Below are 27,912 nucleotides of genomic sequence, written 5' to 3'. Positions count from 1 at the left end.
GTCAGTGCTTCTGACCTAGAGAAGCAGCAACTTCATATGGTTCAGTATACTTTTCCTTTTTCTTTAGAGTGGACTTTACATATTGGCATTGATCTAGGTGCTTCATGTGCATAATATCATTTAATCCTCACAATATTCTTCTGGAGTTGATATTATTATACCCACTTTACAGATGAAGAAAGGAAGACTCCAAGTGGTTGGTCACGTGGTTAGGGAGTAGTGCCGCCCTGCATGGGCCTCTTGCATCTATTCAGCATTGCCTTGCCTCTCTTCTAGTTTGTCGCTTTCAGTTTCTCCAGGATTGAAAACCAGATGATCTAACTTAATAGGATGATGTTTAAAATAACAAAAAGGACAGTGATCAATTGGATTCAATATCTGTTTTATAAAACAGATAAAACAGATCTTGTGGCTCAGCTGGTAAAGAATCCGCCTGCAATGCAGGAGACCTGGGTTTGATCCCTGGGTTGGGAAGATCCCCTGGAGAAGGGAAAGGCTACCTACTCCAGTATTCTAGTCTAGAGGATTCCATGAACTGTATAGTGCATGGGGTCGCAGAGTCGGACATGACTGAGCGACTTTCACTTTCACTTTTTTTTCACTTTTCCTTCAGGGAGCAGTAGTTGGTGATGCTATTCTTGAGGACTCAGTGGTGCATATTTCTTTTGCATAAAGAAGTGGATTTTAATTTGCATAAGAAGTACAGAAATTTGTTCTTGGCGTAAAAGCTCCAGCCATTACAGAAGTGCACCGAGTAAGGTGTGGATGGCCCTTCATTTCTCCTGGGTCTTGCACAGTCGAAACTGCCTTCATGTACATGTATATGTATGGTTGAGTCCCTTTCCTGTCCGCGTGAAACCATCACAACTTGGTTAAAGAGCTATTCTCCAATACAGCTTCCCTGGTGGCTCAGATGGTAAAGAATCCGCCTGCGATGCAGGACACCTGGGTTCTATCCCTGGGTCAGAAAGATCCCCTGGAGAAGGAAATGACAACCCATTCCAGTATTCTTGCCTGGAGCATTCCATGTACAGAGGAGCCTGGTGCGCTACATTCCATGAGGTCGCAGAGTCAGACAAGACTGAGTGATTATCACTCACTCCAATACAAAATAAAAAGTTGGGGGGAAAAAAAAAGAGAAAGAAACTGCCTTCATGGCTTTTGGAAGCTTGGAGACCTGTGGGACCTGGGCTTCTGAGAGCTGAAGCAGCTGCTGAGTGAGTGAGTGCTGCATGAGGGGTTACTGAGAGGTGAGTGGTGTGAAGTGTCCGCTGTGAACACTTTGCTGGGGGCTAAAGTTCTCTTGTATAACTTCATATTTGGCACTGAATGCTTGCTAACTGCCAGGCCTGTTCTAAGGGTTTTCTGGGAGCCCTATGATTCAGATATATCATTTCCAATTTATTGTTGAGAAACCGAGGTCTACAGCACATAACTGACTTGCCAGTGTCACCCTGCTGCAAGTAGCAGAGTTGAGATTTGAACTCTAGCCTCTGACATCAGAGTCCATACCTGTGTACTGTCACTGCTTCTTCCTGGTGTCAGGAAAGATGAACGATAAACTTCCTCCTTTCAAAGAGATAACATATACAGCTGGGGCATTTTATAGAACTCTAAATATTAGTGCATTAAATTATCCAAACTACCTTATGAAGTCAGCCGTGTTACCACCCCATTTTGCAGATGAGGAAACAGGGGCCCAGAGGGTAAGAAAGTCACCTAAGGGTCATCAAGCTGGCCTGTGGCAGGATGGTGCCAGCAGTGGGCTCTTTTCTCCTATTACAGCCGAGGTGAAACCTGTGGGCCCCTGAAGGAAACAGACTATATAATTTCCTCACTCCCACACTCACAGACTCTAGGACTCCTCTTTTCTTTTTTAATTATGTCCTTTTCCTTTTGGAAAGTAGCTTTTTAGTTTCTGCTGCCTTGATTACCAGTGGAGTAATCAAAGCACTGATTTCATTCTTTCTCCTCCGCTCCCCAGTTCTTTGCCTTCTGTCTTTCTTATTCTTCACTCTTCTCCCTGTAAGGGCCTTCGTCTGTCACCTCTGATTTCTCCTGTGACCTCATCCTTAGGTGGCCTTGGTTCTCCTTGGCCACCAGGAGACATCTGATTTCACTGGGTCCTCACACACAGTGACCTCTCTAGCTTCCAGCCCGTGCCAAAACCACAGCTGGAGGATTAAATAGGTACTTGGGGCTCTTAACAGTTTATAACCTAGTTTTATTAGTTTGCCTTGGAGACTTAAATTCTCTGTAGAACAGAATGTATTTTTCTTTTTTTTGTCATTAACAGACTCTGAACTTAATATCCATTTAGATCTCCATGTTGAGGTTAATTAACTTTATATTTTTAAAAAATAGCACACTATAACATAATTTTTCTTTAAACATTGAAGAAAAAAGTGAATAAAATTGAGTACAAACCATTACCCTTTTCTCATGTTTATTTAGGTTTTCTTTGCCTATTTTACATATTTTAAAACACTTTCAGTCCTGATATATGACTCATCTTCTGCTTTGCATTTTTAGTTTGGCTAAGGGGGTAATACTTCACCAGTACTGATGGTGACATTCTTATTTATGGTTTAAACCTATCATGTCTTGGATGTTGCAAATCACATTTCGTTTAGACAAATATCTCTTGTAGGATGAATTTATTGGCTAAACTGCACACTGATTATTTTCCCACTAGTCTGTAATCCTTTCTAAATAGAGCAGGACTGAAGAGCATTTGGGTGATCACTGCGGAAGTTTGGAAAGTACCTGCAACTCTCCAGCTGGGCTTCTCTGCCAGGGCCAGACACTGTCTGAAAATAGCAGCACCTGTCAGTATTGTGATTACTGTCCAAGCACCCCAGATTATGGTTATTTACATTGGGCAGAAGAGAGGGGTCCCTTGGTGAAATTCTCATCTTGGCACTCAATTTGTGTGATGGCTAAAAGGGTTTCTTCATAAACTACCATCATTACTGAGTAGATCCCTGAAACTTGCCATAATAATTATGCAAACATCCTGTGAACTGTTAAACCATCATCATTTGGGTGGAGACTCAGAAGGAGTAGGGAGGAGTTGGTTGGGGTGAAATGCACCCACCCTAGAGTCAGATAGACCAGGTTTTTTTATCTAGGTCTGTTTCTAGCTGTGGGATTCTGGACAGTCAGTACAGTCTTTAGGCCTCAGTGTCTATCTGTAAAATGGGGATGATAATTCTGCCTGCTATTAGAGTGAATCCGACACGGAAGGTCTACAAAGCTTTTTGACAGTGGCTGGCACATAGCAGGATCTTGCCTTGAATGTAAGGGAAAACTTTAAAGAGAATAATGGTGGGAGAGAAAACAGGGCTGATTTTGACTACTCTATGCATATTATCAGGCAGAAGTTCAGGAAAGAAGAGAGGAAGCAGTATTTGGAAATGACTGCTCACTAGAAAATTTTCCCTGTTCTTGACAGGTTTTGCTTGCCCTGTAACTGACTCCTCCCATCCTTTGGACACCCATGAAAGGAAGTATAGTTGGACAGAATGTTGACAAGTTTAGGGGAGGGGACTTCCCTGGTGGTCCAGTGGTCAAGAATTAGCCTTGCAATGGGGAGGATACAGGTTCGATCCCTGATCAGGGAGCTAAGATCCTTCATGCTGCGGAGCAACCAAGCCCCTCTGCCACAACTACTGAGCCTGTGCAACATAAAGAAAGATTCCCACAAGATGCAACAAAGATCCTGGTGCAGCCAAATAAATAAATTTTTTTTAAAAAAGTGTAGGGAAAACTGTCTCTTGGAGCTTATTGGAGTTATGAGTAATCACAAAGAGATGTATATTTAATAGAACTTAATTGGGTTTTGCTCTTTTATAGTAATTTTATAACCAAATTAAAGCATGTGTTTATGTGCTAATGGTGGTGTTACGTTAGGGTTTTCTCATCACAGGAAACCAAAAAGGTTCCCAAGGGATAGTTCACTGAGATTTACTCCCTGGTATAGACTGGGTGAAAGCCTAGAGACAAGGGTCTACATGAGTGCATGTGTGCATGTCTTGGTCCTACATGAGTATGCATGTTATTTGCATAAAAACTTGAGCCTACTCTTAAATCATTGCTCACAGCAAACAAAGGGGTTGTTTACTATTGTTTCTAAGAAATAAGGGTGAAGTACAGGGATACATGAATATATGAGATATAACACAAGCCTAAAAAAAAGTAATGCTTTTAATATATTTTAATTATCTTCCTGGGAGCATTTTATAATTTGATGTTTCTAACAGAGGTCATCATTTTGCAGGTGATTAATTTTCTCAGGTAACTATATAAACTTTTTGAAAAGCTCATCTTTATAAGTGAATGCTATTAGTGTTATCTTTGTTTCCATTTCTTTCTTTGGTTGTTATTTCCCCCCCTTTTTGTTAATAGTTTTGAAGTTCAGTAAAAGATAGCATAATATAACGGAGAAGGCAATGGCACCCCACTCCAGTACTCTTGCCTGGAAAATCCCATGGACGGAGGAGCCTGGTGGGCTACAGTTCATGGGGTCGCACAGAGTCGGACATGACTGAAGCAACTTAGCAGCAGCAGCAGCAGCAGCATAATATAAATGTCAGCTGGCAAATTATTGTGTGTTCCCTAAACACTTTATCTGAAAGAAAATGTTTTTTGGAATTCTTAGTATTAGTTCAAGGGAAATAATTAAATTATATTTAAATTTGACTTAGAGGGTAACATGCCTTTTTTTGTCCTGTGGGAGAAGGCACTACTGATCCATTTCAGTGCTTTTTTTTGTAATGATGAGTCTTTTTATATCAAAACTTGTATTTGGAAATGTATTTGTGCATTTTCACAGATAGTCATGAAAGGCAAAGAAATTATTTCTTTTTGAAAATGATGGTGTGTTCCATTAGTATTTCTTCAAAAATTCTATGCATTTGCAAGGGTTGTGAAGGGGATAATATTGGATTGTGGGGGCAAAAAATCCCTTACTATTTTATATGTAAAACACAGATATGCATATAATACATAAACAATTGTTTATCTTCAGTATTATAGTTTTATGGGAGGATGAATTAGGAAAAAATGTTGGAAAAAAAAGCTTCTGGGTGGAGCAGTCATGAAAAAAAGTTGCAGAACACTAGATCCATCTTTAGCTATTGACTTAAAAGCAGCAGTGTTGAAACTGGAGTTAATTTTCCTTCTCTTGGAATTTCGAGATTGTTGAATATTAAATGTTGGTGTTAGCTCACATGGTAAATAGTGACTTTTTAAAAAATTGTTTTATGTCTAGAGAACTTGTTGTGGTTAGTATTGAGAACAGCACTTTAAAAATCAATGGAGAGGTTCCCCTGGTGGCTCAGTGTTAAAGAGTCTGCCTGCCAATGCAGGAGACATGGGTTTGATCCCTGATCCGGGAAGATCCCACATGCCATGGAGCAGCTAAGCCGGTGTGGCACAACTACAAGCCTGTGCACTAGAGACTGGGAGCTACAACTACTGGAGCCCATGTGCCTGGAGCCTGTGCTGCACAAGAGAACCCACTGCGGCGAGAAGCCCGTGCACTGCAACTAGAGAGTGGCCCCTGCTTGCCACAACTAGAGAAAAAGCCCAGGGAGCAACGAAGACCCAGCATAGCCAAAAATAAATAAACATTTTTTAAAAAATCAATGGAAAGGGGTCAGGAGTCAGTCACAACATCTGGCCTTGCCAGGAGATACCCAAGAGGAACTTGACCATTCAGTTCCATCTTTTATTCTTAAGACTTGACACCCTACAAAAAATGAAGTAACATGTGTGTCTGTGTACGGTGGCGGGGTGGGCGCCCAAGAAGCTGAGATTCAGTTTGCTTTAGTTGACAGCCTAGGTTCCACCTACAAATTTGGATTTTTTTTTAAAAATTAACATTAGAAGTCTAATTTAACTCAGTCCATATTAGATAACTGATGTGTGTAACCAGTGAACTTCCTATGTAAGCCCTAGTGATAAAGGACCTGCCTCCCAATGCAGGAGATATAAGAAACCTGGGGTTCAGTCCTGGGTCAGGAAGATTCCCTGGAGGAGGGCACAACACCTCCCTAGTATTATTGCCTGGATAATCCCCACAGACAGAGGAGCCTGGCAGACTACAGTCCATAGGGTTGCACAGAGTCGGACACAACTGAAGTGACTTAGCACTCATGCATCTGACCCTGACCAGCATTTGAAATTTTAAGATACCTGGCTAGAGTTAAGGTCTTGTATGGTCCTTAAGCAGAGCTAAACCAAATGGCCCACCTGAAAAACTAACCCTTTCTCATCCCCAGTGCTGTGTGGGATAGACTTGATGCTGTTACTGTGCTCTGATCAGGCATGTCCAAAGATCAGACTCTTTGCGACCCCATGAACTATAGCCCCATAAGCTCCTCCATCCTTGGGTTTTTCCAGGTAAGAGTACTGGAGTGGGTTGCCATTTCCTCCTCCAGGAGATCTTCCTGATCCAGGGATCAAACCTGAGTCTCTTGTGTGTGCTGCAGGCGGATTATTTACCACTGAGCCATCGGGGAAGCCCATAGACTTGATATTACATGGGGTATCCAGAATTTAGGGCTAATTATTTGAACACATGTAAGTTATTAGAATATAGGTCTCGGGTCATGCATTTCATGACATATTTAGCAGAGTGAGTTAAATTGAGTTTCCCTTTGGTTTGAGAAGAGGAGAAAGAAATTTCTGTGTTATATTGCTGATGATGTATAGGAAGCAGAGCTTTGTGGTAGATCTGCTTTCCCTTGCATAGATCCTCTGTCACTCTCACTAACTTCCTGTGAGTTGAAAATTATCTGCAGATGGAGCCATATCTGGACTTTCCTTGGGAAAGGCCCTGCCTTCTCCAGGGCCCCAAGGCCTCATCTGTGAATTGAAGAAATTCAATTAGGTGTTTTTCCACCAGTTTTTCTGATATGCTAATTCTATGATCACTCATCTAATTCATTCCATTTTAATTTTTTTTTTTTTTTTTTAGCAAATGTTGACATTTTAGCAGCAATGGTAGAAGATAACAGCGTGTGTGATCCTGAAAGGTGAGTGCTTTCCCCCTGACTTTATGAGGCTTTTGTTTTCAATTATCTGCTGGAGCAGGTTTCTCTACTTTGTCCTTATTGACACGTGAGCCAGAGAATTCTTTGCTGTGGGGAACTGTCCTTTGCCTTGTAGGAAGTTTAACAGCATTCCTGACCTCCAGTGCATGGATGCCATGGTCCCTTTCTCCTGCGGTGTGACATCCCACAATGTCTCCTGACATTGTCCGTGTCCCCTGGGGGTGAAGTCGCCCCTGGTTGAGAACTGCTGGGTTAGTGAACCATGATGGGAGGAGGAAGCCCTGGAACTGGGCACCTGAATTGTCTTCCCTGTGCCACTTATGGCTCCCCTCTTCTCGGGTAAGTTAACTGACCACTCTGAGCTCAAATTCCATTATCTATAAACTGAGGGTAACCGCCACACCAACCTAACTGGAACATCATAAGAAATACAGACTATCTCGGGCACTGAAGACCTCCATGAACAATTAGTTATGCTTAAATGAAAAACTGGGCTGGTTTGGGAGCACCTACTAAGTTCTATTGGAGAAGGCAATGGCACCTCACTCCAATGTTCTTGCCTGGAGAATCCCAGGGACGGGGGAGCCTGGTGGGCTGCTGTCCATGGGGTCACACAGAGTCGGACACGACTGACTTAGCAGCAGCAGCAGCAGCAGCAGCTAAGTTCTATTTTTGTATTAGGGTATGGATGTTTGTTTTTGATTATGGTTGTTGAGCTTCACAGTTGGTCATAATCACAGGCAACTATATTTCTGTGTAGTCTTTCATGCTTCAGAGAGCATTTATTGAGTGCCTGCTGTGTGCTGGGCATGATGCTGGAGCTGGGCCTTCATACATCCTTGCCAAGGAGGACTCAGTCTAATGGGGAGTAGAAACAAGAAGTAGGGGAAGCTTGTGGGAGACAAAGCTCAGGACAAAAGGCCCAGGAGAGTGAAAGTGTGGGATGCCCTGGGAAGTTTCAGTCTAGGGTGGCCTGAGGATGTGCTGTGGACAGAAGCAAGAAGGACCAAGGAAGCAAATTGGGTCTGAGTGACCTCGCCAGCGGTTTGAACCTTTTTCTGCAAGGGGTTTGGACCTTTTTCTGCTTACTCTGTAGGTTGTGCACACAGCACATCTTAGCTGTTTCATACATGTTTGTGAAACTGGCCACGTTAGACCCGCGTTTCAGTGAGGTGACTCAGTTCAGGAGGGCCAGTGTTGGGAGCCCTGGTGGTGTAGTTCATGGAGACTCATGGGCTGTGGGTCCCCCCACATTCCAGCCCTGACCACAGGTTCCTCATCTAAGGACCATGTCACCTCAGTCATCTTAGAGCATCCTAAAGTCCCCATCATTGGATTTTGTGCACAGCACATATAGATAATTGTTTCATTTTTTTTTCTTTTGATAAATGTTTCTTGAATGAATGTTGTTAAACTTACAATTCAACCTCCTAATATGTGATATTAACATTGTTTTACCCCAGAAAGCTGCAGCTGTGTGTTTTTATTTTAACAACGTAAAAAGTATCCTTAACGAAAGCCAGGAAACTTTTGGCTGTTTGGGGTCTTTGAGACTTTCTCTTCAATTATGCGTGCTCCTTTTGAAGTGGACAAGTGGGCTGGTTATCTGTAGCATGAAGGCTGGTTGATATATCATGAGACCTCCATGTGCCTTTGGGACTCTTGGCCTGGTCTCAGGCGTCAGGCTCTGCTGTGACATGCTGACTGGCCCACACCCACACTCACACCCACCTATTCCACATCAGAGTGCAGAATCCTGGTCAGGCCAGCCCTGTCCTGTCTTAACTCCTCCTTTTCTAGAGGACCAGAAGCCTGAAACATGCCTTTTGAAAGCAGCCAGCATCTAACCTTTAGACTTGTGCTTTTTATACTTTGGATGGCCTGGCTGGGTTTCTTCTAGGTTGTCAAAGTAGTCTCCCCTGTTTCTGAAGCACTGTAGCATGATGGTTAAGATCATGGTTTCAGATTTAGTCTTTCTAGATTTGGATCTCAGAGCCATCACTGTGTGACTTTGAGCAAGTTGCTTAACTGCTCTGAGGCTCAGTGTCCTTGTTTTATAAATAATTCCGATTTAGAGGTTTTGTAAAGATCGAATGCTTAGAATGCTGTTAGGTTTTTATAATTATTATTATCAACGTCTCTTTTGAGCGTCACTTTTGATATCTTGGCCTAAAAGCCTTCTTCCTTTGACCCAATAGTCAGACTGGATCAAATATTCCTTCCTAAGTCATCTAATGATTGGATTGGAATTTAAGTTTTTCTTTCCTCCAGTGTATATATATTCAGGGCCTTTCTTTGCTTAGAGATCTAGGAGGCATTTGGGTAAGTATGAGAAATTAGTTTGCATGAAATTAGATTGTATGAGAAGGGAGATCAGCCATACAAGAAAAGAAACCTCGTACTTCAAAGATAAGCAGTGCATCGTCATTAAAAGCAGTGGTTTATTTCCAACCAGTTAACTAGAAGTGATAAATCACATCATTACTGTTCACAATGAGCTGTCATTGTATAGTCTCAAAAGCTGAGTACCTGCTGCCTGAGATCAGTCCACAAAGCCCATTTGTATAATTGGAAGAGGTATTTTTCCTTTTGATTTAAACTTCTTTCATTGCAGAGGGAGCAAATGGTGTAGCTATTTCTTTTAAGTAACCTCTTCCTTTTTTTCTTCCTATCTTAGCCCAGTGACGCCCAGCACTCCTGGGAGCCCGCCGGTGAGCCCCGGGCCCTTGTCACCAGGGGTCACCCCAGGGAAGCATATCTGCGGCCACCATCTGCACACAGTGGGGGGTCCTGTCGAGCGGGACGTGTGTCATCGGTGTAGGCACAAGCGGTGGCACTTCATAAAACCCACCAACAAGTCCAAAGAGGGCCGCCCGAGGCGCCAAGGAGAGGTCACCGTCCTCTCTGTGGGCAGGTGAGTCCTGGGATGCTTGGGGTTTGTGTGACATGGTTGCTCTGCCGTGTGGATTTGTACACCTATTAAACGTAGCGTGTATTCTCCTGAGCCTGGCTTGGTCCTGTCTCTTGGCTTCTTTGATATTTTCTAGTCTTGAGTCCTGCATTTTTCCAACAGAAGAAGAATTCTAAGAGGTGGTTATTGTGAGATCAGATGTGAGATGTATTGATTAGGGCGATAAATTAATTACTTGCTGTATTAGGATTTTCCAGGAATCAGTAAGATTCTGTATGTATTGTGTGTGTGTGTGTGTGTGTGTGCGCTTCCCAGAGTGGCGCTAGTGGTAAAGAACCCACTTGCCAATGCAGGAGATTTAAGAGACATGGGTTCAATCCCTGGGTCGGGAAAGTCCCCTGGCTCAGGGCAGGGCAACCTACTCCAGTATTCTTGCCTGGAGAATCCCACAGACAGGGGAGCCTGGCAGGCTACAGTCCATAGGGTTGCAAAGAGTTGGACACAACTGAAGCAACTGAGCGTGCATGCATATATATACACAATCAATAAGATTCTATATTATGCTTCCTGGTGGCTCAGGTAAAGAAGCTGCCTGCCAGTGTAGGAGATGTGGGTTTGATTACTGGATCAGAAAGATCCCCTGGAGGAGGAAATGGCAACCCACTCCAGTATTCTTGCCTGGGAAATCCCATGGGTAGAGGAGTCTGGCAGGCTGTAATCCATGGTATTGCCAAGAGTTGAACATGACTTTAGCGACTAAACCACCTCCACCATATTATATATATGCACACACACATACATACGTATGAGAAGAGATTTATTATGGGTATTAGCTCACATGATCACGGAGGCCAAGAAGCCCCACGACTTTCTGTCTGCAATCTGGAGAACCAGAAGAGCTGGTGGTAATTCAGTCCAAGCCCAAAGGTCTGAGAACCAGGCAAGCCAATGGTGTTAGTCCTGGCACCAGTCTGAAGGCCTAGGAACCCGGAATGCTCATGTCTGATGGCAAAAGAAGAGTGAGGTGTCAGCTCAAGGAAAAACAGCAAATTCAGTCTTCCTCTGCCATTTTGTTGTATTCAGGCCTTTGAGGGTTTGGATGATTCTTATTTGCATCGGGGAAGATGATCTTTACTCAATTCACCAATTCAAATGCTATTATCTTCTGCAAAAGCCTTCTGCAAATGCCCTCAGACACACCCAGAACTAATGTTTTATCAGCTCTCTGTGCAGCCCTTGGCCTGGTCAAGTGACAGCATCACACTTTCTCTAACAGATAAAGAATCTCCACTCTCTACAGCAGTTCATGTCACTCGTGGAGACCAGGTTGGTGGTGGCTCTTGGAGCAGTCATCCACAGCCCCAGGTCCTTTCCGTCTTGTGCCTCTGCCAGGTTTGCTAGCAGGAGAAAGTCCTCGGAGGATTGTTCACAAAAGGTTTTAATGGGATGGGCCTGAAGTGGCACATTTCATTCTTGCTCACATTCCTCTGGCTGGCATTCAATCACTCGGCCACACCTAATGCCCAGGGGGGTAGGAAATGTCATCCAGCCCTGTGCTGGGAAGAAGGAAAGAGAAGGAGCTGGTCCAGTGTCTGCCGTGTAAGATCATGTGGGTTCCTGGGACTGCTTTCTTTAGTCTGCCTCCTCTGTGCCCTGGTTCCCCAGTCTGAAACTTCCATTTGCTGGTGACCTACATGTGATGCGGAGGTCTTTGGGGGTGGTGAATCAATTTGATGATGTGTGTGTGTTAGTCACGTAGTTGTGTTTGACTCTTTGTGACCTCATGGACTACAGCCCGTCATGTGCCTCTGTCCATGGGATTTCCCAGGCAAGAATACTGGAGTGGGTTGCCATTCCCTTCTCCAGGGGATCTTCCTGACCCAGGGAGGGAATGCAGGTCTCCCGCATTGCAGGCAGTTTCTTTACGGTCTGAACAACCAGGGTAGTAATTTGATGTTACGTAGTGAGCTTCCCTGGTGGCTCAGAAGGTAAAGAATCTGCCCGTAATGCGGGAGACCTGGATTTGACCCCTAGGCTGAGAAGATGCCCTGGAGGAGGGCATGGCAACCTGCTCCAGTATTCTTGCCTGTAGAATCCCCATGGACAGAGGAGCCTGGCGGGCTGCAATCGACGGGGTCGCAAAGAATCAGACATGACTAAGTGACTAAGCACACACACACACAGCATTTTTGGTTGATTTTGAGAGTCCCACAGGAACTGCATGGCTAATGCTGCTTGGGTGAAGGCAGTAGAGAGTAGTGGTGGAGAGTAAGCATGCTGGAGCCAGACTGGGGAAGCCCTGAGCAAACTCTGACAGTGCTGCCTATATGGTCCTGCTTCTCTGCTGATAACTCTAGGAAGAGTAGCCTAGACTCACCAAATTGCCCTCATTTGAGTCCTGGCACCACTACAAACTGTTCCTTCTCTCTGTGCCTCAGTATCCCCCTCTATAAAATGGGAATGACACCTCACTGGGTGGCTGTGAAGACTAAATAAGGTGACTCATGCAAAGATCTTAATTCAGTTTTTGTCGATTATTATACACTCAAGAATTGTTGGCACAGAAGGACCTACTGTACAGCATGGGGAACTCTGCTTAGTAATATGTAGTAACCCAAGTGGGAAAAGAGTTTGAAGAATGGACACATGTGTATGTATAACGGAACCACTCTGCTGTACCCCTGAAACTAACACAACATTGTTAATCAGCTATGCTACAATATAAAATAAAAATTAGAAATAAGGAATTGGTATCTGTTATTATTATTTATTATTTGAATTTCACTGAGTTTTACCATGTGTTGCACAGGCAACAAAGAGAAGACTGCATGGCTCTTTGCCACTTATAGCAAAACAGTGCAACTCGTGACCATGCTGTTTTATTCAGAACAGAGTCATGGGAACTTATGAATGTAGAGTGGGGTGAGAACCTGCAAGTTGTTTGGACAAAGTGTATTTTGTTTGCTTTAAAAAAAAATCTGCTGAAACTTTCTACTCGGATTCAACATGGCTTTTTTAAATGCCCCAGATCCTAGCACAAACACTGTAAAGTAATTATACTCCAATAAAAAAAAGTGCCCCACATCCAACTCTGTGTCTTGGAGGTATTAACAGAATAAATACTATGAATGTTGAATGAGCACAGGCTGTGTTTCAGCATATGTTGCTTCAAGAGAGTCTTAGAGCTTGACTACCTAGGTTTGTGGTGACAGCTTTTTTCCTCATCCTCCCTTCACTTCTGCAGCATCTCCCTCCCCATTCTGGTCGGTGAGCTCATTTTGGACAAAGAAGGAGAATTTATTTTAGATGGTTATGAGGGAAATGAAGACCAGGACTAGAGACTTAGAAAAGACTTAAGGGTATTGATGGTGATAGATGAGAAAAGTATTCCAGTTGAATAAATTTTCAATTCTTGAGAAAAATTTCTCTCAAATTCCTTAACTCTTAATGAAAGCCCAAATTTGCTTTAAAAAAAAAAACAAAACAAAACAGACAAAACCCAAGCATACACAAAAACCCTGCCTCTGACTGATTCTGGTTAAATGTGTGACTGGGGCCATGTGTGTGTATGCGTGCCTGTGTGTATAGATAGACATTCTGCCGGGAAAATTTTGAGGAAGGCAACTGCCTAGTGAACATCTGATGTACATACTAGTCAGGCTTTTATCCAGTCTCTGTGGTTAAAACAACTGATGTAAATGCTCAGGTCCTTGTTAGAAACCACAGCTCTGAGGCTGTTTCCTATTTGAGTGCCCTTGTTTCTTAATGCATTTGCACATGCTCTATAAACTGTGTCGCAGAATCTCTGATGCGTTGAGTGAACAGTAGCTGGGAGGTTTGGCCGGGGATGGGGAGCCTTGCTCTGTGGGATGGTCCCTCCTGTTGTATATGGTGAATTTCTTTTCTTTAAAAAAAAATTTTTTTTTTTGATTGAGGTATAGTTGATTTAAAATGTCATGTTAGTTTCAGGTATACAGCAGTGATTTGGTTTTTATTACATACACACACACACATATATATTCTTTTTCAGATTCTTTTCCCTTATAGGTTGTTACAAAATATTGAGTATAGTTCCCTCTGCTATATAGGAGGCTCTTGTTGGTTATTTTATTATATATAGTAGTGTGCACATGTGAATGTGGTGATTTTCACTGCTGTCCTAACTTTTGACTGTGTTTGTTTTGGGATCCTCCAGGTGGATTTTTAGTTCATTCATGGTTCTTGTTCAGTGGAAAAGCAAAACCCATCACATCTCCTCTTCCCCCTGCTCCACCCGCTCAGGTTTAGAGTTACAAAAGTGGAACCCAAGTCCAATCAGAAGGAGCGGAGAAGTTTGATGTCAGTTAGTGGGACCGACAGTGTCAATGGGGAGGTGCCGGTGACGCCTGTGAAGAGACAGCAAAGTGACTCAGAGTAGCAGGTAAGTTGTAGATGTGGCGGCATGGGGGTGGGGTGGTACATGGTGGGGAGAAGGTGCTGAAGAGCATCCCTGGGGTCTATGGTGACATGAGAGTGACTTGGGAAGGACATAGGAGTGGAGCAGGTAGGGCTCTAGGGGACAGAACACCATCTCTTGTCTGCCCATAGCTTTGTGTGAAGAGCCTATCAACACAGGTGCCTCTAGAGGCTTGGCCTACGTGGTGATGAGGAGGATTTCTTATGAGGCAATGTGGAGTGGTGGAGATTGTGGTAAACTAGAGATCACATGCCCCATCTATAGGGTTTGCATGCCCACAAGACAGGAGGCACTTAGTGTGGCTATACCTTTGCAAAAAAAAGATGGAAATCTAAGGGTTTTTACATGTGAAATCACCACAGACTTTTAAATGTTGGCAGCTTGGTAAAAATCCTTTTAAAAACCATTCAGGCCAAATGACACATAATCTTGTCGTCACTTCTAGGTTAACAGTGATTTGATAAAGACTGGAGCAAGCAAAGCAATCCTTTTTTCTTTGAGAAACTAGTTTTCTTTGATGCATCACAGTTCTAAAATATCCCTAGTAGAAATATTACTCTTTCCATCAGATATTTTGAAGCAATTTAAAAGCGAAAGTGAATGCTTCTTAGTTTGGCTGTTTTAACTTTAGAAGATATTACTTAAAAAAAAGCCTCTGCTAATTTGATATTGGCTTAGCTTTTATCTTCCTGTTTGCTTTCTGTTCTGGCTTGAGTCCTGCCCATCCCTTTCATGTTATTTATTAGATATAAAAGGAAGGGAGTGACCAGCTCCAGAGTCTTCAGTGGAACCATCAGAGCCTGAGTGTTAAGGCAGGAGAGGTTCCACTTACAAAGGGAGGGGGAGGCAGGGTCCTAGAAGGTACAGGGAAATAGCAAGGTAGAGCCTGAACCTTTGAGTCAGGCTGCCAGGTTCAAGTCCCCATTTACCACTCACTAGCGCTGGGACCTGGGCAAGGTGCTTGGGCTTTTTGTGCCTACTTTCCTCACTGGGAAATAAAAATAATACTGCCTGCCTGGAAGGATGGCAGTAAGATATGAGGGAAATAACGCAGGAAGCCCAGGGCCTGGCAGATAGGAAATGCTCAGTCAGTGCTACTAATTATTATAAGTGAATTCACTTGTGGTCAGTGTGGCTGCGTCGGGGGAGAAGTGGCTTTTGAATGGAGCTTCTCTGATAACCTGCCCAGGCTCAGAGGGGTTGGGGATGATCCAGAAGTTATCTGGAGGAACTGTGTTCCTGAATTCCATAAGACATAGGGGTTCTCATAGCTTTCCAGCACTAACTCTTTTTTTTTTTTTTTAATTTTATTTTATTTTTAAACTTTACATAATTATATTAGTTTTGCCAAATACCAAAATGAATCCGCCACAGGTATACATGTGTTCCCCATCCTGAACCCTCCTCCCTCCTCCCTCCCCATACCATCCCTCTGGGTCATCCCAGTGCACTAGCCCCAAGCATCCAGTATCTTGCATTGAACCTGGACTGGCAACTCGTTTCTTACATGATATTTTACATGTTTCAATGCCATTCTCCCAAATCTTCCCACCCTCTCCCTCTCCCACAGAGTCCATAAGACTGTTCTATACATCAGTGTCTCTTTTGCTGTCTCGTGCACAGGGTTATGGTTACCATCTTTCTAAATTCCATATATATGCGTTAGTATACTGTATTGGTGTTTTTCCTTCTGGCTTACTTCACTCTGTGTAATAGGCTCCAGTTTCATCCACCTCATTAGAACTGATTCAAATGTATTCTTTTTAATGGCTGAGTAATACTCCATTGTGTATATGTACCACAGCTTTCTTATCCATTCATCTGCTGATGGACATCTAGGTTGCTTCCATGTCCTGGCTATTATAAACAGTGCTGCGATGAACATTGGGGTACACGTGTGTCTTTCCCTTCTGGTTTCCTCAGTGTGTATGCCCAGCAGTGGGATTGCTGGATCATAAGGCAGTTCTATTTCCAGTTTTTTAAGGAATCTCCACACTGTTCTCCATAGTGGCTATACTAGTTTGCATTCCCACCAACAGTGTAAGAGGGTTCCCTTTTCTCCACACCCTCTCCAGCATTTATTATTTGTAGACTTTTGGATCGCAGCCATTCTGACTGGCGTGAAATGGTACCTCATAGTGGTTTTGATTTGCATTTCTCTGATAATGAGTGATGTTGAGCATCTTTTCATGTGTTTGTTAGCCATCTGTATGTCTTCTTTGGAGAAATGTCTATTTAGTTCTTTGGCCCATTTTTTGATTGGGTCGTTTATTTTTCTGGAGTTGAGCTGTAGGAGTTGCTTGTATATTTTTGAGATTAGTTGTTTGTCAGTTGCTTCATTTGCTATTATTTTCTCCCATTCTGAAGGTTGTCTTTTCGCCTTGCTAATAGTTTCCTTTGATGTGCAGAAGCTTTTAAGGTTAATTAGGTCCCATTTGTTTATTTTTGCTTTTATTTCCAATATTCTGGGAGGTGGGTCATAGAGGATCCTGCTGTAATGTATGTCGGAGAGTGTTTTGCCTATGTTCTCCTCTAGGAGTTTTATAGTTTCTGGTCTTACGTTGCGATCTTTAATCCATTTTGAGTTTATTTTTGTGTATGGTGTTAGAAAGTGTTCTAGTTTCATTCTTTTACAAGTGGTTGACCAGATTTCCCAGCACCACTTGTTAAAGAGATTGTCTTTAATCCATTGTATATTCTTGCCTCCTTTGTCAAAGATAAGGTGTCCATATGTACGTGGATTTATCTCTGGGCTTTCTATTTTGTTCCATTGATCTATATTTCTGTCTTTGTGCCAGTACCATACTGTCTTGATAACTGTGGCTTTGTAGTAGAGCCTGAAGTCAGGTAGGTTGACTCCTCCAGTTCCATTCTTCTTTCTCAAGATCGCTTTGGCTATTTGAGGTTTTTTGTATTTCCATACAAATTGTGAAATTATTTGTTCTAGCTCTGTGAAGAATACTGTTGGTAGCTTGATAGGGATTGCATTGAATCTATAAATTGCTTTGGGTAGTATACTCATTTTCACTATATTGATTCTTCCAATCCATGAACATGGTATATTTCTCCATCTATTAGTGTCCTCTTTGATTTCTTTCACCAGTGTTTTATAGTTTTCTATATATAGGTCTTTAGTTTCTTTAGGTAGATATATTCCTAAGTATTTTATTCTTTCCGTTGCAATGGTGAATGGAATTGTTTCCTTAATTTCTCTTTCTGTTTTCTCATTATTAGTGTATAGGAATGCAAGGGATTTCTGTGTGTTGATTTTATATCCTGCAACTTTACTATAGTCATTGATTATTTCTAGTAATTTTCTGGTAGAGTCTTTAGGGTTTTCTATGTAGAGGATCATGTCATCTGCAAATAGTGAGAGTTTTACTTCTTCTTTTCCAATTTGGATTCCTTTTATTTCTTTTTCTGCTCTGATTGCTGTGGCCAAAACTTCCAAAACTATGTTGAATAGTAATGGTGAAAGTGGGCACCCTTGTCTTGTTCCTGACTTTAGAGGAAATGCTTTCAATTTTTCACCATTGAGGATAATGTTTGCTGTGGGTTTGTCATATATAGCTTTTATTATGTTGAGGTATGTTCCTTCTATTCCTGCTTTCTGGAGAGTTTTTATCATAAATGGATGTTGAATTTTGTCAAAGGCTTTCTCTGCATCTATTGAGATAATCATATGGTTTTTATTTTTCAATTTGTTAATGTGGTGTATTACATTGATTGATTTGCGGATATTGAAGAATCCTTGCATCCCTGGGATAAAGCCCACTTGGTCATGGTGTATGATCTTTTTAATGTGTTGTTGGATTCTGATTGCTAGAATTTTGTTAAGGATTTTTGCATCTATGTTCATCAGTGATATTGGCCTGTAGTTTTCTTTTTTTGTGGGATCTTTGTCAGGTTTTGGTATTAGGGTGATGGTGGCCTCATAGAATGAGTTTGGAAGTTTACCTTCCTCTGCAATTTTTTGGAAGAGTTTGAGCAGGATAGGTGTTAGCTCTTCTCTAAATTTTTGGTAGAATTCAGCTGTGAAGCCATCTGGACCTGGGCTTTTGTTTGCTGGAAGATTTTTGATTACAGTTTCAATTTCCGTGCTGTGATGGGTCTGTTAAGATTTTCTATTTCTTCCTGGTCGAGTTTTGGAAAGTTGTACTTTTCTAAGAATTTGTCCATTTCTTCCACGTTGTCCATTTTATTGGCATATAATTGTTGATAGTAGTCTCTTATGATCCTTTGTATTTCTGTGTTGTCTGTTGTGATCTCTCCATTTTCGTTTCTAATTTTATGGATTTGATTTTTCTCCCTTTGTTTCTTGATGAGTCTGGCTAATGGTTTGTCAATTTTATTTATCCTTTCAAAGAACCAGCTTTTGGTTTTGTTGATTTTTGCTATGGTCTCTTTTGTTTCTTTTGCATTTATTTCTGCTCTAATTTTTAAGATTTCTTTCCTTCTACTAACCCTGGGGTTCTTCATTTCTTCCTTTTCTAGTTGCTTTAGGTGTAGAGTTAGGTTATTTATTTGACTTTTTTCTTGTTTCTTGAGGTGCAGCACTAACTCTTGCTGTCTTGCCCTTGGGAAGATCTGGCCCCTCCCCATGAGTTGAGAAGCCCAATAGGGGCTTTCTTAAAAAGCAGAGTTCCTTTTTAGTCAGTTACTCTGGCCTTGGGAAGGGAACCAGTATTTAGGAAAAGGAAGTGGATGATGAAGATAATAATAAAAGCAACTGATGTCAGTTCAGAGTTCTAGTCTTCTGGATGTTGTACTGAGATATATCTCACATGTCACTATTATAAACATTTCCTAATGGGATGAATACTTTTATCCCTGCTTTATAGATGAGGAAATCAGTGCATGGAAAGGATAAATTATATACATGGTGTGGGTCACACAGCTGGAAGGAGGAGCTGATTTGAACCAAGGTCTGTGACTCTAAGACTAGCCACACTCTTCTGCCATCCTGGGGTGCTCATGAAGGGGCAGCTGAAGACCCACAAATGTAGAACATTTCCACCAATGATCTAGAACCTGGTGGTCTAATATGGTAGTCACTGGTCATCTATGGCTACTTAAATTTAAATTAATTAAAATAAAAAATTTAGTTCTACAGTTGCACTAGTCACATTTTAAGTGTTCAGTAGCCATAGATGGCTAGGGTGTGCCATGTTGGACAACTTCCATGGCATTTCCATCGTTGCAGAAAGTGTTACCGACAGAGTAGATGGTACTCAGATGTTAGAACTGGAGTTCTGAGTGGTTTTGGTCAATTAGGGAAACATTCTGACTGAAAGCACGAGGGCTTGCCTTTTGGGAAGAGAAGTATGTGGCTATTCAAGTCTACGGTGAGGAAGGCCAGCCAGTTCAGCTGCAAAGAAAGCATGAGTTGTAATGACAGTTCTGCAGATGAGTCATCAACCTGGCAGTGTGTTGAGGGATGGAGCAGACCGTGGGTAAGAAGACACTGTTCGCCCTCAGGCAGGAAGTGCAAGGTGATCCTTGGTCTGGCCCAGCAGGATTAGAGCCTTGCTAATGTGCCATGGCTGGTTTTGGCCACTACTGCCCAGAGAGAGGCACTTAGGATCTGGGAAGGTTAAAAGAATTAGGCTTGCTCAACTAGTGTTCTTGGTCCAAATTCTGTCTGTATCTGGATTTGATCCAGTCACCCGAAATTGTGACCACATCTCACTGGTTTAAAATTTGATACTCTCTGCAAAGCATCCAATCATCTCCCAGGGTTTTGTGAAAGAGCATTGGATTTGATTAGGAGACCTGGGCTTTCATCCTAGCTTTGCTGCTTGGAAATTGTCCTTAACTGATTTTACTCTTGGTTTTCTTGAATGTGAAATAGGATATTGAATTTATCAATTGAGTACAAGTGCCAGGAGAGCATCTGGCATGTTGTTGGCTCTCGGTGGTGTTGTGCTGGCCAGAGGATCAACAAGCACATGAGTGACCTTAGAAAGGGGTATGTTTTCTGAGCCTTCAACTTTTTAATTAATTTTGGAATAAAAAAATATTTATTTTGGAAAATGTCAAAGAGACTCAAAAGTAGAGAGAATAGGATCATGAATGCCCTTGGGACTAATTTATTTATAATACGTGCTGTGTGTGGAGTATCTACTGTGTACCTGGCATGCTTTGGAAGGAGTAGTAGGGAGGTACCAGGTTAAGCACAGAGAGTTGAAGCGACTTGCTTCAAGTTAGAAGTAAGAATGTGGTAGAGTTTAGAGTCCAACCCGGGCAGTCTGGCTCCTGGAGTCCCAGCGTCACCACTCAGCCAGGTCTGGGAAAATCAGGTCCTAGGATTAGAGTCTACTGGGATTGGGACTTGCTGAGTAAGGATGTCTGGTGAGCCCAACAGAGAATGGACTCAAAGAATGGAGGGAAGGCAGTATTCATTGACACTTAAAAATATTTGTGTATTCATGAAAATTTTTCTTGCTTGGTTTCTTATTATTTCTCATCCTCCAAGAGATGGCTATTTAATAGGACTTGATTTCCAACTAGAGAAGTCTGGAAGTTTTTCCTTCTGGACCCAGATGGCAGAGTTCTGAGCTGGTTCTGAGCCGAATCAAAAGATCTGCAGTGGAATGTAGCTAATACAGTAAGACAGGAGTGTTATGTATCTTTACACTGTCTGATACAGTTTTTAGAGTTGTATTTTTTTCTGAAAAACATTTTTGTTTACATTTTGATTTTTTGGCCATGCTATTTTACTGAAATGCCTTGTTTTAAACTGGAGTGGGTTGCCATTTCCTTCTTCAAGGGATCGTCTCAACCCAGGGATCGAACCTAGGTGTCCCATATTGCAGGCAGATTCTTTACCGTCGGAGCCACCCAGGGCTACTGTTTTAATGCAAGACTGATCCAAATATTTGAATCAAATGCACATCTACCCGGTGGTGAGGATTCCTTCTTAAAAAAAAAAAAAAAAAACAGTGGCTGATACTGCAAACTGGATTTAGGATTTCTCTCCCTCTCCTCTTTTTATTTTTTCTTTTAAAGTAATTTTTATTGGCATTTTCCTTCTATTTTTAAAAACTAAAATCTGCTGTTTGGCATTTTATCCCCCCTGTTTCCTTGGCCTGAGTTCTGTTTTGTAGCTGGATCTGATTTGCCCTCTGCCTGATTTATTTTGGCAATGCAGTTAAAATGGTTTCTTTTTTCCACAGAAAATGTGTTTTTATTTCTTCTTAGAAGAATAAGCTTTTGTTCTTCAAAGTTAAATAAATCAAATTGCTTTCAGCCTCCAAATGCCACTGCTTTGTCTTCATTATCATTGGTCTTTTGCTTTTTAAAAGTGATGCTGTGGTAAGCATTCTCCAGCACATGTTTCTGAAGTATCTGCCCGCCTCTTTTTTTTTCCAACTTATGGTAGTACCTTATTGAAGACATTGATTTGGTAAGCTTATAGAACAATGTTTTTTATGAAAACAAAAATCATATTAGATATCTTTTTGTTTCAAGTTTTTTTGTTATTGGAGCTATTCTATTAATTCTTATTTCAATCCTTTAGCTTACTAATTAAAGGCTGAGTTTTAAGAATTTCCTGCTAGTCCAGTGGTTAGGACATCACAATCTCATTGCTGAGGGCCCATGTTCGATCCCTGGTTGGGGACCTAAGGGGATCTCACAAGCCGAGAGGTGCTGCCAAGAGAAAAAATAGAAAGCACAGCTGAGTTTTAAACTGCTTAGGTTTTCCTGAGGTTGGGGGGCGGGGGGAGGGGGCGTTGTTTGTTTTAAGAATTCCTTTTTTTTAAGCTTTAAATTCTTTTATTTTTATTTTTTAATTATTTTATTTTATTTTTGGCTGCGCTGTGCACAGGCGCTATGTTGCAGCACGCGGGCTTTCTCTAGTTGCAGTGAGCCCGGCTTTTCATTGCAGTGGCTTCTCTTGTTGGGAGAGCACTGGCTCTGGGGTTCGAGGGCTTCAGCAGTGGCAGGGCATGGGCTGAGCTGTCCCAAGACACGTAGGATCCTACTGCCCAGACCAGGGATTGAACCTGCGTCCTCTGCATTGGCAGATGGATTCTTGTGAAGTCCCTAAACTGCTTAGGTTTAATTTTAACTGTGCCCCTAACTACCAATTGTTTTCAGCAAGTTACTTAACCCTGCCAATCCTCAGTTCTTCATCTTTAAAGTGGTGTGGGGTGGGGTGTTGGACATGAATGACATACTGTATATGTACAGTTCTTAAGTCAGGCCTTGGCACAGAGTTAGTATTAACTAACTCACTATTCACTATTATCAGTAATTTCCAGCCCACTCGCAGGGGTCTTCGTGATTCATTAGCTCATTCCTCAAGCATCACTTTTGGATACTGTGACTCCCTTTTTACTTCTTAAGAACATTAGGGCTTTGGACTCTGATGACATCTCAGAAATAGATACTTGGCAAGTCCCTTAGGAATTTGGGCTATTTTCTTGTTTGTGTTAAGAGGGGCTTAGAAATAACCATGCCTCTCTTACTAGAGGTGGAATCAGAATTAGTAACAAGGCAATTGAAAAGTGTTGTAGCTTAAATTTTTTTTATTAGATCGGAGGAGGGGTTATATGAAGAGGTAGTGTGGACTGAATTATCTGCACTTAACTGTGCTGCTGCATGGCTGGGGCTCTGCTCAGGGATAAAAGTCTCCTTTTTGCCAAGACTATCTGAGGGATGATGCTCCCTTCCTCTTCAGGACCACGGCCAGGCACAAGGTCAGCTCTCCTGACCTTCAGGGCTTTCATTTCCTACTTTAACAGTGAGGGAAGCATGCTTTTCTCTGTTTTGCTTTTGAACTCTTATGACAGGCAGTGCAGTGAAAGTCGCTGAGTCATATCCGACTTTTTGCGACCCCATGGACTATAGCCCACCAGGCTCCTCTGTCCATGGGATTCTCCAGGCAAGAATACTGGAGTGGGTTGCCCTGCCCCTTCCAGGGGATCTTCCTGACCCAGGGATTGAACCCACATCTCTTATGTCTTCTGCACTGGCAGGCGGATTCTTTACCACCTGGGAGCCTGAGAAACTATAGGTACCATGAGTTAATTTTTTTCTCTATAGCTTATATTTTTTTTCAGGGCAAAATACATATGTTTTTTTTTAAAGCCAAAGGATCTCAGATTTGATGGAAACCCCTTCAGTTGGTTCCTTGACATTTATAGACAGAAACTGCACTCCAATAGCCATGGATAGGACCACCTGGCTGATTTAGAAACGGCGGAATACATTTCTAAAGAGTAAAAGCAGTACTTTCTTTGATGCTTGTGTTGTCTTTATATGAAAGACCAATCCCACTGAGTCCATCTTAAATATGAAAGTGGAGGGAGGTTAACGTCTGTCCTTGACTGCTCACTGCCTGTGCAAAACACAGGCCTGTAGAACCAGGCAGATGAGAAGACCTGAGTGGGGGATAGACATTTGAATGCAACCTGATGGGTTATGGGTGGTCATCTCTGCACTTTGTAGTTGAAGAGCCAGGCTCAGTGGGATGAATTTTTCCCAGATCCCTGAGCTAGGTAGGCAGAGGGCTTAGGTGGGAAAAAATCCACACATTGGGGCCAATATGCTCCAATGTGGCTTTGAAGTTCAAGGGAGCTTTGCTTCAACAGAGAAAACAATCCTCATTCAGTGTAGCCCTGTAATTCACAGTGGTGATCATTTCAACATCATCAACTTTCCCTAGGCTCCGTCTCCTATGGGGACCACCTCAAGTCTTTTGGCTGTTAGAGCTGTGTCTGGATCAGTCCAAATTTGTGAGCTATTCTGTTTTCTTACAAGTAGACTGAGATCATAGGCTTTGAGATCTCAGAGGAGCTGTGATGGCTAATTCAGGTCAGTTCCAGTACAGTTTTGTCTTTTAAAAGTATTTATTGAGGCCCTGCTATGTTCCAGGCCTTAGGAATGCAACAGTGTGGAAAAGGGACAGACGTGGGCCATGCTGTCATGGAACTCCTGCTAGTTTTCATAGTAATTTTTTCTCCCCATGTTCCCGTCCCCTCGTTTAAGAATAAAGAGGCCCTAGGACATTATGGGGAGAAGGCAATGGCACCCCACTCCAGTACTCTTGCCTGGAAAATCCTATGGATGGAGGAGCCTGGTGGGCTGCAGTCCATGGGGTCGCTAAGAGTCGGACATGACTGAGCGACTTCACTTTCACTTTTCACTTTCATGCATTGGAGAAGGAAATGGCAAGCCACTCCAGTGTTCTTGCCTGGAGAATCCCAGGGACTGTGGAGCCTGGTGGGCTGCCGTCTATGGGGTCGCACAGAGTTGGACACTACTGAAGCGACTTAGCAGCAGCAGCAGCAGGACATTATGGACGTTGTTCAAGGTTATCAGGGATGGTTCATTCCAGAGCCTGAGCTTGGACTTCCTGATAGTTCAACCTCTTCACTGCTTCTGAGGGCCTGGATATTACAAGTGTTTGAAATCACTTTTAAAAATGGAAAATTGAGACATGCACGCAATATAATATTCAAATAGCATTAAGAAGTTGTGGAGTGAAAAATGTCTTTGAAAAACCAAGACTTTATCCTGTCTACACCCTTTCACCCCCTACCACACACACATCATTTCCCAGTCTTTTTCCCAAGAGGGGACCGCGGTTGTCATGTCCTCAATATCCTTTCAGGATTATGCTATGCGTGTACCTGCTTATACAGCACATATATGTGTCAGGACATCGCTGATGGTCTAGTGGTTAAGAATCCACCTGCCAGTGCAGGGGATGTGGGTTCAATCCCTGGTTGGGGAACTAAGATTGCACATGCCCCACCAGGCAACTAGAGAGAAGCCCACACACCACAACTGAGACCCAGTGCAGCCAAGTAAATATGTAAATAATTTTTTTAAAAAGTACATATGTGTCTGCAGCCCCCTCCTTTGCCCTTCTACAAATAAGAGCTTAGATATGTGTCTGCACCTTCCTTTTTATTGAAGTTGATGACTGATAACTTCCGTGAACTGTTTTTAATTCTCCCACATTGATTTAGCCATGAGGAGTGGACATGTTGGACTCATTTAAAATGTTGTATGCACTGTTGGTTCAGTGTTGTTGGGAATAGCCCCCAAAACATTTATGGACATAATCTGAGAGTCTGGGGTGGACCTAAAACATACTTTGCTGTCATCAACTATAGTGTTCTAAATTATTCTCCACACCTTTGATCTGTGTACAGAAGAGACTGAAACGTTTGTCAGTGTTCCCAGAATTTAGATAACTTGGGGGCCCAGAGGTTTTGTTTTGTTTTGCCACCAAAGTTAACTGTCTCCTCTCCTCAGTTATCTCCCTCAGCAGGGTCTGCTCCAGGCTGCCTCCCTAGTCCTGGCTGGAAGGTGACCCGCTGACCGCTCAGGGAGCTTATCTGTCCTCCCAGGGGGCCCTGCCACCCTCTGACAAGGCTTGGGAAAGAGGGCTGGGATGTCTCCCCTTTCACCACAGAAGCTGCAGCACTGGAGGCTCACGGGGATTTTGGAGGATGAAAGAAAGGGCGGACCTAAGGCATCCTAGGAAATGCCTTTGGAGACGTTTTGGCCTAAAATGGGAAAGAAGAGAAAATTAATAATCATATTCAGGATTTTTATGTTTCTTAATCTGTAACTCAAGACTTGGAGCTACTAACTTTAAATAGCTAAATAAATAGTAGTCCCTGTTTTCCAGAAGTCACCTGTTTTCTACAAGGATGTATGATGTTGTCGTAGCTCCACAGTATGGGTTCTGGAACCAGATTCCTTATGGCAAGTCCTGGCCTGGCATTTTACAGCTGTGTGTTCATGGACAAGTTCCTTAGCCTCTGATGTCTTGGCTTTTCCATCTGCAAAATGGGCTTAATAATAATACTAACACCTGCCTCAGAGGGATGTTATTCATTGGCACTTCACAACTGCTAAATAGGCAAATGCTTCATGTTATTATTGCAATATTGTGTCAGATGGAGCCTATTTAAACACTTAGCAAATAAAAGTGTAAAAAATTAATTTTGGTGGGGGGCATGTGGCATGTGGTTTCTTAGTTCCTGACCAGGGATTGAACCTGTGCCCCTGGCAGTGGAAACATAGTTTTAACCACTGGATCACCAGGGAAGTCCCCCAAATGAATAGTTTTTGATGTTTCTTAATTTTCCTGAGACTCAGAGAGGCAGGTTATATGTAACCTATAAGATGTTGTGGTTTTGTTTATTTGACACTCAGGTAGAGACTTACTGGGGTTTCCCTGATGGCTCAGCTGTAAAGAATCTGCCTGGAATGCAGGAGACGCTAGGAGACGCTGGCTCAATCCCTGGGTTGGCAAGATCCCCTGGAGGAGGGCATGGGAACACACTCCAGGCAACCATTCTTGCCTGGAGAATCCCATGGGCAGAGGAGCCTGGCAGGCCACAGTCCCTAGGGTCACAAAGAATCTCACACAACTGAAGGGACTTAGCACGACCATGGGAGACCTACTAAAGGCAAGGCGGCAGAGACGCAGTGTTTAGCTTGTTTTGTTTTCCTTGGTAGAAAGAGGTGGGACCGTTCGGAGTCATAAGTGGATCTGCCTGGAGCTTAGTGTAGATTTTGAATCAGAGGTGTACTGAGACTAGTAGGGAACTGCTGTATTTCATTTAAATCCTTCCCAAGTGAACCCTTGTTTTTCCAGATACAGAATAACTTTCCATTTTACTTGGAATAAAGTGCTCTGTTCCTCACCATCCATTGGATTGGTAAATCACAAGCTCACCTGTTGTCACTTGGGAAGCCCAACGTTGCTAAATATATGAACAGCTTTAAATTGCTGTGAAGCTGGGACTTACCTGGTGGTCCAGTGGTTAAGACGTCACCTTCCGGTTAGTGCAAGGGGTGTGGGTTTGATTCGTGGTCAGGGAGCTAAGATCCCACATACCTTGTGGCCAAAAATCCAAAACAGAAAACAGAAGCAATGTTGTAACAAATTCAATAAAGACTTTCAAAATGGGCCACATCAAAAAGTCGTTAAAAAGTTCTGTGAAGCTATAACTCAGATTAACCCTCAGACTTCTCCATAGTATCCACATCTAATGTGAGAAAATTCAAAGCTACAGGGAGTGGACAGCTTACCCATTGGTGATGTTCAGGAAAGAGCAGACAAGGGCAGGCTTTGAAAGACCCCATGGTGCCATGAGTGTCTCCGTGTGATTGCTGTGGCAGTGACTATGGGCTTCCAGGTGTGACCTCCTGGGCTGGAACCACTGCTTTCCTATTATTAATTGTGTAGCCTTGGGCGAGCTATTGAACCTGCTAGCCTCAGTGCCCACTTATGAAAATCGGCCTTGACTCATGGAGTCACTGGAGAGTGAGTTACTGAATCTGGAGTGCTTAGCATGGCAGTGCCTGGTACATAGCACTGTGTACATGTCAGCCACTGTTGGTAGTCAGACGGTGCTCCTTCCTTAATCCCCTGTCCTTGGAGGTCTTGGTGTTCACTGTCGGTGAATGTTTTTAGGCCTCTAATTTCTTAAAACATGGTTCTCATTATTAAAGGGGTC

At 42.7% G+C, this 27,912-nt stretch overlaps 1 protein-coding gene across 1 annotated transcript in view; it reads left to right on the top strand.

The window, feature by feature from the left end:
• Window positions 1–27,912, top strand: part of RELL1 (RELT like 1) — an 80,302-nt gene that overhangs the window by 46,459 nt on the left and 5,931 nt on the right. The window contains exons 4-6 of the mRNA XM_027544244.1: window positions 6,983–7,040; window positions 9,736–9,972; window positions 14,251–14,389. Coding sequence (XP_027400045.1) covers window positions 6,983–7,040; window positions 9,736–9,972; window positions 14,251–14,386 — 431 coding nt within the window. The 3' untranslated portion in view covers window positions 14,387–14,389. The remainder of the gene's footprint in view (window positions 1–6,982; window positions 7,041–9,735; window positions 9,973–14,250; window positions 14,390–27,912) is intronic.

Source organism: Bos indicus x Bos taurus, chromosome 6, assembly GCF_003369695.1.
Source record: "Bos indicus x Bos taurus breed Angus x Brahman F1 hybrid chromosome 6, Bos_hybrid_MaternalHap_v2.0, whole genome shotgun sequence".
Taxonomy (NCBI): Eukaryota; Metazoa; Chordata; class Mammalia; order Artiodactyla; family Bovidae; genus Bos; species Bos indicus x Bos taurus.
Note: the sequence above shows the minus strand (reverse complement) of the source record. Positions and strands in the feature narration are given on the sequence as shown.